Source organism: Mixophyes fleayi, chromosome 3, assembly GCF_038048845.1.
Source record: "Mixophyes fleayi isolate aMixFle1 chromosome 3, aMixFle1.hap1, whole genome shotgun sequence".
Taxonomy (NCBI): Eukaryota; Metazoa; Chordata; class Amphibia; order Anura; family Limnodynastidae; genus Mixophyes; species Mixophyes fleayi.
The window spans coordinates 28,173,623-28,187,815 of NC_134404.1; the positions used below are offsets into that span (position 1 = coordinate 28,173,623).

At 40.7% G+C, this 14,193-nt stretch overlaps 1 protein-coding gene across 1 annotated transcript in view; it reads left to right on the plus strand.

The window, feature by feature from the left end:
- LOC142143433 (cytochrome P450 2K1-like) overlaps window positions 1-13,965 on the plus strand; it is an 82,665-nt gene extending 68,700 nt beyond the window's left edge. The window contains exons 9-10 of the mRNA XM_075201273.1: window positions 11,560-11,701; window positions 13,674-13,965. Of these exons, the coding sequence (XP_075057374.1) occupies window positions 11,560-11,701; window positions 13,674-13,852 (321 nt within the window). The 3' untranslated portion in view covers window positions 13,853-13,965. The remainder of the gene's footprint in view (window positions 1-11,559; window positions 11,702-13,673) is intronic.
- Window positions 13,966-14,193: the final 228 nt, after the last annotated feature.

Here is a 14,193-nt window from a genome sequence, read left to right on the forward strand (position 1 = left end):
TCACCACAATATATCTTAAAAACCCTGAACTTTTATGATTCGCACCAATAAATGTACCTGGACTGCGTAGAGGAGTGGGTCACCACAATATATCTTAAAAACCCTGAACTTTTATAATTCGCACCAATAAATGTACCTGGACTGCGTAGAGGAGTGGGTCACCACAATATAAATTAAAAACCCTGAACTTTTATGATTCGCACCAATAAATGTACCTGGACTGCGTAGAGGAGTGGGTCACCACAATATAAATTAAAAACCCTGAACTTTTATGATTCCCACCAATAATTGTACCTGGACTGCGTAGAGGAGTGGGCACTGGGCACCACAATAAAATATATAAAAAACCTTCAACAGATCTGCATTACACTACACATACGGCTGCTCCTCCATCCTCTCCATCATATATATGTTGGAGTTTTAGCGTGTGACAACCTCTTGTTTTTGATAATGTCAGTGCATTTTGAATATTTTTCAATTTGCCCCACACCACTGAATGTACTTTATCTATGATACGCAATACGCATCTATCTATCTTGACTGCGTAGTGTGGTGGCCCCGGTACACAATTTGGTACCGAGGCCACAATATAATTAAAAAACCCTCCACGTGTCTGAATTCCACCAAACAAGTATCTGGACTGCATAGTGGGGTGGCCCCGGTACCCAATTTGATACCGGGGCCACAATACCTCCTCCAAACATGGTACAGACAATTCGTCATTGAGATCCCAGACAGACAGGGTCAAAGTGTTATTGTTTGACTTTGTAAACCCAAAAAACTGTCCCTGTTGCACATAGTCGTGCAATGAAGACTGACTTTTTCATTTAAAGGCACGATCTTTCAAGTGTAGTGTTTGTAAGTCTAAGTCATATTATACTTTTGGTAAAATTGGTTTATTTTGTTCCTCTTTATGGTAATTAATTAGTAATAGAATTAAAGTATGAAATAGAATTAAAGTATGAAATAGAATTAAAGTATGAAATAGAATTAAAGTATGAAATAGAATTAAAGTATGAAATAGAATTAAAGTATGAAATAGAGTGGTATAGAGTTGTAGTGTGGTATAGATAGAGTGGTCCACACAATATAATAATAAAACCCTCAACTGGTCTGAATTCCACCAAACAAGTATCTGGACTGCGTAGTGTGGTGGCCCCGGTACACAATTTGGTACCGAGGCCACAATATAATTAAAAAATTGGGCATCAACTGTCACCGTTGTTTAATATCTGATACACCTAAATATGGACTGCACAGTGGAGTGGCCCCGGTAGTAAATTTGGTGCCGGGGCCACAATACCTCCTCCAACTTCCAAGTGTAGTGTTTATAAAGACAGACAGCGTCGAAGTGTTATTAGTTGACTTTCTTAACCCTAAAATTGTCCCTGTTGCAAATATTCATGCAATGGACAGTTACTTTTCTATTGAAAGACTCAAGCTTTCAAGTGTAGTGTTTATAAAATATAAACAACAATACAGTAGTTTTAGAGCACGTCAATACCTCTTGTTTTAAATTATGACACGGCATTTTACTTTTGGTTTAATTTCTTGAATTTTTTTACATTTGGTTTTACTTTTTGAACATGGCAAACGACTGTTGATTGGTCATATAATGCCAAAAAAAAAGTTCCAAGATGGAATTGTCCTTGGGCCCTCACACCCACCCTTATGTTGTTGAAATAGGACATGCACACTTTAACAAACCAATCATTTCAGCGACAGGGCCTACCAAACAACTTTGGCTGAAATGATTGGTTTGTTTGGGCCCCCACACCAAAAAAGCTATTCATCTCTCCCTGTACAGACTAAACAGGCTCTACTGAGGCAAGATGTCGTCCTCATCCTCAACCTCTGATTCCTCTCCCCCTACAGTGTGTACTTCCTCCTCATCACACATTATCAATTCGTCCCCGCTGGACTCCACAACCACAGGTCCCTCTGTAGTATCTGGAGGGCAGTGCTGTACTTCATTGAGGAATTGATTATTCATTTTTATAAACATCATTTTTTCAACGTTATGAGGAAGCAACCTCCTTCGCCGCTCACTGACCAGGTTCCCCGCTGCACTAAAAACTCTTTCCGAGTACACACTGGAGGGGGGACAACTCAGGTAAAATAGAGCCAGTTTGTACAGGGGCTTCCAAACTGCCTTTTTTTCCTGCCAGTAACAATATGGACTGTCTGACATGTCTACTTGGATGGTGTCAGCAAAGTAATCATCCACAATTTTTTCTATTGTGACAGCATCCAATGCAGCGAGAGTAGACATGTCTGCAATGGTTGGCAGGTCCTTCAGTCCGGACCAGATGTTATCAGCATCCCCGCCAGTGCCTCTTTTGGGAAAACTGAGCTTTTTCCTCGCAGCCATAGATGTGGAAGAAAATGAGGGTGGAGCTGTTGGCATGTCACGGTCCTCTTCAGAGGACAATCTCCTGACCAGCAGGTCTTTGCACCGCTGTAGACTTGTGTCCGCCGGAAACAGAGACACAACATACGCTTTAAACCGAGGATCGAGCACGGTGGCCAGAATGTATTCCTCTGACTTTAAAAGAGTGACCACCCTCGGATCCTGGCAAAGCGTACGAAGGGCTACATCCACAAGAGCTACATGCTTGGTGTAATCGCAATGGCTTACCAGCTCCTCCCTCACTTTCTCCAGCTGCTTCTGCAACAGCCTGATCAGGGGAATGACCTGACTCAAGCTGGCAGTGTCGGAACTGACTTCTCGTGTGGCAAGTTCAAATGGCTGCAGAACCTTGCACAACAATCAGTCTCCACTGCGCTTGACTGAGGCGCATCCCCACTCCTTTGCCTATGTCGTAGGTGGCTGTGTAGGCCTGAATGGCCTTTTGCTGCTCCTCCATCCTCTGCAGCATATAGAGGGTGGAGTTCCAGCGCGTCACAACCTCTTGTTTGAGGTGATGGCAGGGCAGGTTCATGCTTTTTTGATGTGCCTCTAGTCTGCGGTAGGCACTGGCTGAATGCCGAAAGTGTCCAGCAATTTTGCGCGCCACCGCAAGCATCTCCTGCACACCCCTGTCACTCTTGAGGTAATGCTGCACCACCAAATTAATGGTGTGGGCAAAACATGGGACGTGCTGGAAATTGCCCATATTTAATGCCCGCACAATGTTACTGGCATTGTCTGACACCACAAATCCCCATGAGAGTCTAAGTGGGGTAAGCCACTGGGAGATAATTTCCCTCATTTTCTCTAATATGTTGTCAGCATTGTGCCTCTTATTAAAGCCTGTAATGCACAATGTTGCCTGCCTTTGCATGAGCAGCCATTTTGTAGATGCTGCTACTGATGCAGCTGTTGCTGTTGCTGCGGAAGGGGATGCATCTACCCAGTGGGCTGTCACAGTCATATAGTCCTTCGTTTGCCCAGAACCACTTGTCCACATGTCCGTGGTTAAGTGGACAGTGGGTACAACCGCATTTTTAAGAGCACTGAGGACACTTGATCGTACTTCTCTGTACATTTTTGGTATCGCCTGCCTAGTGAAGTGGAATCTCGAGGGGATTTTTTACCGGGGACACAATACCTCCATCAACCCTCTAAATCCCACTCCACTGATGGCGGACACCGGGCGCACGTCTAACACCAACATTGCAGTTACAGCCGCAGTTATACGCTTTGCAATAGGGTGACTACTATCGTATTTTGTGGTCATGGCAAACGACTGTTGGACGGTCAATTGTTTTGTGAAAGACTTAGCGGTCTTACGACTTCCCCTCTGGGAAGATGACCGACTAACAGCAGCAACAGCAGCAGTGGCAGTAGTAGGCGTACCGCTGCAGGATTCCTCGGATAAATCCCGTATTGAGGAGGACTCAGTCTGGCTGCTGACTTGGGCTGCAGGACTGAATCTGATGGAGATTGTGGAGGAAGTTGACGAGGAGGGTGTTGCTGGTGTGTATCCAACTGGACCACGGGATTTAGGTGTCCCTGTACCGATGAGGGTCCTAGCCCCAGTTCCTGAACTAACCACTGAACTATGAAGGTTATTCAGGTGACGTATAAGGGAGGATGTTCCTAGGTGGGCAAGATCCTTACCCCTGCTTATTTGAGCTTTACATAAGCTACATATGGCCATACATTGGTTGTCTGGATTTGAATAAAAATAACTCCAGACCGAAGAGGTGCATTTTTTGGTCTTCTGACCAGGCATGACGATGGGCTTTTTCATCCCATGGACATCAGCTGTTTCCCCCCCTGGTGCCTCATTTACAATAACCACATCACCATCCTCATCATCAAGTTCCTCCACAGCGCCAGCTACATCATCAATAGCCTCCTCCCGAGCCACCTCTTCCCGTACAGTGATGGGAAGGTCAGGCTTGACAACCACCAACATCCTTGGACTCGCCTTGTGGATTTGTGATAATTTCTCTTTAGAAGGCAGAGTTGTTTGCTGTTTTGTTGCTGACAGCATAACTCTCTTCAATTTTTTGTAGGGGGGGGGAGGAGGAGGAGGGCTAAGATCCGTGGGTGAAGCTGAACCACTAGTCATGAACACGGGCCAGGGCCTAAGCCGTTCCTTGCCACTCCGTGTCGTAAATGGCATATTGGCAACTTTACGTTTCTCCTCAGATGATTTTAAGTTTCTCTTTTTGCTACTTTTTCTTAACTTGGGCTTTTTGGATTTTACATGCCCGGTACTACGAGATTGGGCATCGGGCTTGGAAGACGACGTTGATGGCATTTCATCGTCTATGTCATGACTAGTGGCAGCAGCTTCAGCATTAGGAGGAAGTGGGTCTTGATCTTTCCCTACTTTATCCTCCAAATTTTTGGTCTCCATTATATGTAGCACAAGATACTGCAGAATGTGTGAACTTGGTAATATTGCAGTACCAATGGACTTATACTGCTGGATTGGTTTTGCAAATTTGGTTTAAATTATTATATATTTTTTTTTTTTTTTTAATTTTTTATTTTTTTTTACTTTTTTTTAATTTTTAAAAAACTTGGGAATAGTGGGGAAAAAACTATGCCCTTAGAAGCACAGAGCACAGGACACAGCACCACTGGACTGAACAGGAGACGGCACAGGACCCAGCAGCACTACGGAACTCAGCAGGACAGAGCACAGGACACAGCACCACTGGACTGATACTGCAGAATGTGTGAACTTGGTAATATTGCAGTACCAATGGACTTATACTGCTGGATTGGTTTTGCACATTTGGTTATAATTATATATATTTTTTTTAATTTCTAATTTTTTATTTTTTTTTACTTTTTTTTATTTTTTAAAAACTTGGGAATAATGGGGAAATAACTATGCCCTTAGAAGCACAGAGCACAGGACACAGCACCACTGGACTGAACAGGACACGGCACAGGACCCAGCAGCACTACGGAACTCAGCAGGACAGAGCACAGGACACAGCACCACTGGACTGATACTGCAGAATGTGTGAACTTGGTAATATTGCAGTACCAATGGACTTATACTGCTGGATTGGTTTTGCACATTTGGTTATAATTATATATATTTTTTTTAATTTCTAATTTTTTTTTTTTTTTTATTTTTTTTTTATTTTTTAAAAACTTGGGAATAATGGGGAAATAACTATGCCCTTAGAAGCACAGAGCACAGGACACAGCACCACTGGACTGAACAGGACACAGCACAGGACCCAGCAGCACCACTGACCTCAGAAGGACAGAGCACAGCACACAGCACCACTGGACTGATACTGCAGAACACAGCACAGCACAGCACAGCACTAAACAGCACTAAACAGCACAGAACTAAACAGCACAGAACTAAACAGCACAGAACTAAACAGCACAGAGGACCACCTAACACACCCTCCCTCTACCCTGATCAATGCCCGAGTGAAGATGGCGGCGACTAGCGGGGAATTTATAGGATCCGAGTATCGCGAGATCCGACAACGGGATTATGAGTCAGAGCCTCAGTTTCACTTTTGAATTTGGCGCCAATACCCGGATCTGTCTCGGATCCGACTCGGATCCGCAACGTTCGGGTGGGCTCGGATTTCATAAATCCGAGTGCGCTCATCCCTAGTTAGAAATAAACACACACTAGTGTTAATAATGTAAAAATAAAGTGTTTATGTGAAAATAATTGTACTAACAAATAAGGATGAGCGGACTCGGATTCCTGAAATCCGAGCCCCCCCGAACAGTGCGGATCCGAGTCAGATCCTGCACTGTCCGGGTATTCCCGCCGATTACGAAACTTAAAACGACGCACTGAGTCATAATCCCGGTGTCGGATCTCGCGATACTCGGAACCTTTAAATTCCCCGCTTGCCGCCGCCATCTTCACTCGGCATTGATCAGGGAAGAGGGAAGGTGTGTTAGGTGGTCCTCTGTCCTGCTATTTCTCGTGCTGTGCTGTGCTGTGCTGTGCTCTGTCCTGCTGAGTCTAGTGGTGCTTTTGCCAGTGCTCTGTCCTGCTGAGTCCAGTGGTGCATCAGTCCAGTGCTCTGTCCTGCTGAGTCCAGTGGTGCATCAGTCCAGTGCTCTGTCCTTGCTGAGTCCAGTGGTGCATCAGTCCAGTGCTCTGTCCTTGCTGAGTCCAGTGGTGCATCAGTCCAGTGCTCTGTCCTTGCTGAGTCCAGCGGTGCTTTTGTGCTGTGCTTTGTTGTGCTAAGTCCATACAAATTTTATAATTATTAAAATCTCTTAAAAATTACTAAAAAAAATGTATTTTAAAAATTATACAAAATTAATAAAAAAAAAATATTTAAGCAGTTCTAAAGAATAGGTACTGCAATCTATATTACATTTACCACCTTCAATTTTTAAGCAGTTCCAGAGAATAGGTACTGCAATCTATATTACATTTAATAAGTTATATTTTTAAGCAGTGCAAGAGAATAGGTACTGCAATCTATATTACATTTAATAAGTTCAATTTTTAAGCAGTGCAAGAGAATAGGTACTGCAATCTATATTACATTTACTACCTTCAATTTTTAAGCAGTTCCAGAGAATAGGTTCTGCAATCTATATTACATTTACTACGTTCATTCTTTAAGCAGTGCAAGAGAATAGGTACTGCAATCTATATTACATTTACTCTGTTCATTCTTTAAGCAGTTCCAGAGAATAGGTACTGCAATCTATATTACATTTAATACGTTCAATTTTTAAGCAGTGCAAGAGAATAGGTACTGCAATCTATATTACATTTACTAAGTTCATTCTTTAAGCAGTTCCAGAAAATAGGTACTGCAATCTATATTACATTTAATACGTTCAACTTTTAAGCAGTGCCAACAGCTCCACCTTCATATTCTTCCACACCTGTGGCTGCGAGGAAAAAACTCAGTTTTCCTAAAAGACCCGCTAGCGGGGATGCAGACAACATCTGGTCCGGACTGAAGGACCTGCCAACCATTGCAGACATGTCTACTGTCGCTGCATTGGATGCTTTCACAATAGAAAAAATGGTGGAGGATTATTTTTCTGACACCATCCAAATAGACATGTCAGACAGTCCATATTGTTACTGGCAGGAAAAAAAGGCAGTTTGGAAGCCCCTGTACAAACTGGCTCTATTTTACCTGAGTTGTCCCCCCTCCAGTGTGTACTCGGAAAGAGTTTTTAGTGCAGCGGGGAACCTGGTCAGTGAGCGACGAAGAAGGTTGCTTCCGCAGAACGTTGAAAAAATGATGTTCATAAAAATGAATTATCAATCCCTCAATCAAGTACAGCACTGGCCTCCAGATACTACAGAGGGACCTGTGGTTGTGGAGTCCAGCGGGGACGAATTGATAATGTGTGAGGATGAGGAAGTACACACTGAAGGGGGAGAGGAATCAGAGGATGAGGATGACATCTTGCCTCAGTAGAGCCTGTTTAGTTTGTACAGGGAGAGATGAATAGCTTTTTTGGTGTAGGGGCCCAAACAAACCAATCATTTCAGCCACAGTTGTTTTGTAGGCCCTGTCGCTGAAATGATTGGTTTGTTAAAGTGCGCATGTCCTATTTCAACAACATCAGGGTGGGTGGGAGGGCCCAAGGACAATTCCATCTTGCAACTCTTTTTTTGGCATTATGTGACCGTTCAACAGTCGTTTGCCATGAGCACAAAGTAAAACAAATTTAAAACAAATTAAACAAATTAAACCAAAAGTATAATATAACTTATAAACACTACACTTGAAAGCTTGAGCCTTTAAATGAAAAAGTCACTCTTCATTGCACGAAGATTTGCAACAGGGACAGTTTTTTTGTTCACAAAGTCAACAAATAACACTTCGACTCTGTCTGTCTTTGACATACTTGATGGGATCTCAATGATGAATGCTCTGTACCATGGTCGTCTAAAACAAGAGGTATTGACATGTTAGAACTACTGTAGTGTTTATAACTTATAAACACTACACTTGAAAGCTTGAGCCTTCAAATGAAAAAGTCACTCTTCATTGCACGAAGATTTGCAACAGGGACAGTTTTTTTGTTCACAAAGTCAACAAATAACACTTCGACCCTGTCTGTCTTTTACATCCTTGATGGGATCTCAATGATGAATGCTCTGTACCATGGTTGGAGGAGGTATTGTGGCCCCGGTACCAAATTGGGTACCGGGCCCACTCCACTACGCAGTCTAGAAAGCTACCTCGGTGCAACGTTTTGGACTAAAAACAATATTGTGAGGTGTGAGGTATTCAGAATCGACTGGAAATTAGTGGAAATGATTGTTATTGAATGTTATTGAGGTTAATAATAGCGTAGGAGTGGAAAAAACAAAAAAAATGGATTTTAGTGCTTTTTATGCTTTTTTAAATATAAATCAGAACCCAAAACCCGAAATCAGAACCAAAACCTTTCGTCAGGTGTTTTGGCAAAACAAATCAGAACCCAAAACCTCAAGCTAATCAGAACCCAAAACACAAAACACTAAAAGTGCCCGCTGCACACCCTTACTAACAAAGATAACTGCCTGATATGATGAGAACACAGACCGTAGAGGGATTTGTAGAAGATTCTTCTCCCCTCTCTTTATGCACAGAGAACAGCAACAAGCAACTGACTCCTTTAACTCTCTCTAGAGACTGGTAGGCTACGGATAGCACCATTTCTCAACCTCACTTCCACAGTGATGCAGCAGTAGATGTCATCGATTCCTGTCTTGTGTGATGCTCGAAGACAACAACACAGAGCTGCCAATTATTACGTGTGTGACGAAATGTAACATATCTTTTGAAACTAGCCAGATAGATAAGGATCTTGGGGGAGTTTGAAGCCCCAAAGTTGTAAACCTTCTTGCCACTCAAGCAGAGCAGAGGTGATAGAGTCTCTGAGGTGCCCAAACATATATCTTAGTGATATATAATTTACTTCGGAAAGCTCTGTCATTTTGGGAATCAATCTGACTTAATTGACAGTGTAAATTCCTAAGGTGGGGGTGAACAGCCTTTAAGAAGGGTTTAAAATCTTCTGCCTTAGACATCAAATTGTGCATTTCATGAGGGGTCTATCAAGACTGAAATGTTCCATCCTTTTTTCTATTGTGTTCCCTTAAACACAGCAAGACTACCTCGTAAGAAGTACTCTGATTTTATTTAATATTTAATTTTTTTTGCATCCTATTGTATGTCTGTTTATTACCTTTCTGTTAATAAGCCTTGGAAATAATTTTCAGATTAAACATAATCTAGCGTATTTCTCCGTGATTCTTTGTGAACTCACGAAGCCCAGGGAGGCTCATGCTACATGTGTACGTGATTTAAGTGTGAAACATTAATAAGTGGTATTGGTGAATGTAAGGACACCATAATAAATCCATTGTGGCGGCAGAAAATGTGTATTCATTGTTAATTAACTAAGGTGACGCCAGTCACAGCCAGCTGCAGTGTTAATATGATATATCAAATGAATCCATTGTATCTGGGACAGGCTGGACATTCGTGACAATGTGTATTCAGTACCAGTTTACCTTACCACTGTTCTGGAGGGAAGCTAAAAACTCTTACCAGGAACATATGAGTAACTGCTAGTTGCTGTTCTCTGTACTGTTATTTGTGCTGTTTCTCACCACAGAGGTAAGGGAATAAATAAACAAAAGGTTTCCTGCAGGAAAAAAGTGTAACTAGAGATTTAATGGCCAAATAGCAAAGTTTTATATGAGTCCCCATATACCGCCCATGGGTGAAAAACAATGATTTATGCATATGGCTTTTATAGAGAAGATGGGCCCAGTATCAGCCACAGAGAGTTCATTGGTCACTGTCAAAGCAATCTCTGTTCATCCTTTGAGAGAGGATCTCCGTGGCCTTCTTGGTGGCATCAGCTGCTGCCACAAGTTCTGCAAACATAACAAAGAAAAATATTGGCACACAGCTGCTCAAAATTGACAATGACTACAGAGAACACTGATAACGGCAAAGCAGCACAAAGCGAAAGTCTTTTCCAGAACTAGAAGAGTAAGGAGGTTCAGTTAATATAAATGGTGAGGAGCAGTCATGGTTGCCAGCAGCTGACTGCTTTAAGGTTTCTGCAATGACTTATCTATCTTTCATGTTTCTGTCTCCCGTCACTAACCATACTGCACCAATAACTGACTTAATAATTGACTGATAATGCATCTGCCTTGCAGTAGACTTACACACTTTACCAATCATTACACATCAGCAGCTACAATTATTAAACTACTACCTTATATATCAGTTGTTCACCCGACATCTTAGATTGTGAACTCTGGATCATCTTTACCTTCTGTTTAATGCCATTGTACAAAAATGAATTGTATTATAGTATCCACAATATACAGCACTGCATAATATGTCAGCACTTTGTAAGTAAATAATAATAATAGGCCAGGCTTTTAAAAGTGTAATTCTAAACAACAAAATAAGGTTCAGCTTTTATCACTTATTTTATAAAATTTAGGCAATGACTCTATTGTGTTTTATTAATGAAAACGTGATCTGTTCAATTTAGTAATGCATATTGTGGCAAGAGCCCGCTACTGCAGAAGCACACGCGAACAACTTCTTCCTTTTTATGGTTCTTTATTGTCAGGATGGTAAATGTTTTGACACCGTATACTTTCACAGCAATTATGGAGACCCTAAATGCTAGCTATACATAGACCAGCTCTCTCTCAGGACCAGCCAGCTTTCCCAGCGTTGGTCTCAGTGAACAAATGGCACAAACAAACTTTTATACATAATACACCTCCCCCAGCCTTAGCTTGATGGACAGGTGACACACCCACCCATCGCTGGCTCTGTTTCAACTAACAGACACACCCTGTCTGTTTGCTGAGAGGAAGCAGCTTTTAAATCATGTAAGTTAACCAACTTTAAACTACACATGTCTTTACTTGGTTTAACCTGAATCTAGGTGCATAACTGTGCCAATGTCTTAATCTGATTGTATGTTTTCTTTGCATATTGTCAGATAAATGCCTCCCTTTGTCACAATATATATGGTCAAATTGACTACAGACCTCGTCTTTCAAACTGCAGGGTGAACAACTGGTACAATATTCTCTGTTTTCAACTATGTATTTCTGATTCTGTTTTATTCTTTTAGTTTGTAATTGGCTCTTTATCCCTCAGGGGACTCCTGTTTTGCCATTGTTGACCTCTGCACTGAAAGATGACACCTACTTTGAAAAACCAGAAGAGTTCTACCCAGAACATTTTCTCAACTCACAAGGACATTTCAAGAAAAATGATGCATTCATACCTTTCTCAATGGGTAATACTAACTCTGTACAGATTTATTTTAATGAGAATTTCAATGATGTGCAGGAGACCAAATTACCTGCAAATATTATTTGACTGGTCCTTGATCAGTAATAAAGTTTGACAAAAATAAATTTGAGTCAAAGGATTTATAGAGAGGAACCTTCCACACACTTATAGATATTAAACTTTAGATCTACATCTTTGTTTGCTTTCAGCAGTCTTAGGTTCAAGAATGGTAATCAGTCTTACTGGTAATTAGTCTGATGCTGGGGACTTGATACAAAAAAATCCACAATGATTAAAAATAATTAAATCTGAAATTTCTTTGTATCTATTCTCCCTACATAAGGATTTTTTTTAGTTGCTTTTAGAAGTTTATTTTAGTGTAATATAACATATAAGAATAATGTCAATATTTATTAGTGGAAGAGCAGTGCATTTGTTTATGTGGAAATTACCTTATATGTCCACCTAGTGCATATGTAAGTGCATACCTACATTCCTATTCAGTAAAGTCCTGTGTGGAAAATACAGCCTGAGATGGAAAGTAACTGTCAGTCAATAGTACAAACTTCATCATTTAAATACAGGGTATGAACATACCCTATAACAGGCACCAATGCTGTTGTGCTCATAAGTAATTATAGGTTTTATGCACCTATATGAGTCTAGAACCCATGCAGTTTAAGTCTTGATTACTTTGTTGTTTTTGGTTTTCTAGTGTTTGACCCTGCCTGACTCCTGATTATCTGTCTATAATGACTTTGGATTTAGAATTGTACAGTTCTCTATGATACTTGTTTAGTGCTGTTTCTGCCTGTTACTGAACCCGGCCTAAATCTGACATTGTCATTTGTGTCTCTGATCTTTGATCCTCTTTTATTCTTTTGGTTATTTAGGTAGGGAATGATGCATTTTTTGCAAATAAACACTTCTTACTTGTACATAAGCCCTGGGGGCAACTGTATACCAGTAAGCACAACGCTCTTCAAATATAAGGGTCTGCTGTAGAGGAAAAGCATACAAAGGACTTTTGTTCCTTCATGAATCAGGCCCAGGGTGTATTGTTGTGTGTCCTTGTCGTGAACAGATAGAACTTACAGTTATTTATAAGGGTTAACAACAAATCAAAGATGACTAAGTCCACGGCGCAAAGCAATGTATCAAATCAAAAAAGGCAGCCTGTAGCAAACTATATAGGAAACACCAATCCCTATCAAATATATATATACACACAGCAAATTCGCAAACAGGCGCCAATCATCTATAAATCCACCAAAATATAAAATCAATAATAAAAAATCAATAATAAAAAGTCCAGAAAAAATATATATAAGTATAAAGGAAGTCCTATGTTCCAAAAGGCACAGTTATGGAATCTTCTGATCAAGTCGAATATTTCAATATTCCTCATAGGTCATACATGTAAAAGAGAAGGAAAAAACATAGTGCAATCCACATATATATCAAAAATGTAGATGGAGGAGAAAAATCCCTATGTACTCCGTGCAATAATAGATAAACGGGAACACCTCACGTGATGATGGGTTAAACTTAACCCCTCAGGGTTGCGCACTCACCAAATAGTATAGTGAAACAAGCCTGTATGCAAGATGTAACTCCTCAGATACGTCGATCCTCTAATATATAATATCACTCGATAATACCGAACAGATAATGTGGTCAAACCCAAATCATACCCGAGATGTAGTTCTTCACAAATATCGATCCAATAATGTAGAGTTTCCCTCGATTAAATCGAACTCCAATAAAAGAAAAAATGCTCCATAGTGTGACAACGTATGGGTAATTTATTACAAACAATTAAAAATAAACAGACAAATAAACGTTAGGCGGGACCTGATCAGTAGGGATAGGTGGACCCTTACCGTGCTCAGAAGGGGCCCCTTCTGAGCACGGTATTGTCTGTTTATTTTTAACATGTATCTGCTATTAATGTTTCTTATTTCTGCTTGTCCTAGGTAAAAGAAGCTGTGCTGGGGAAAACCTGGCTAAAATGGAGCTATTTATGTTCTTCACAACGCTTCTGCAGAACTTCATATTCAAGGCTCCTCCTGGAGAAAAACTGGACCTCACACCTGAAGTGAGTGCTACTAACGCACCACAACCTTATGAAACCTGTGCTATAACTCGCAGCTAGAACATGTCAGATAATCCCTTTTGAATGATATGCCATAATTGTTAGATTTAAAGCATTTAAGGAAATTAAAAAAACATTATCTGATATTCATATTTTAGTTCAATTTTAAAATTTAAAAAATACCTCTAATGCCATATTGCAACAACTCGTAATGAATTTGGAATTAGTGCTTTTGCCTTTGATTTAAAAATGTTAATTGTTATGGCCAATAATACTGCAGAGCATTCTACTCTCCTTCAGCCAAGAGATGCAGGAAGAGTGTTTAGCCATGTATGTTATATAATACAATGATAAGGTGTTTACTTGTGAGGGGGCAAAATAACCTAAGATTGAGGATCCCC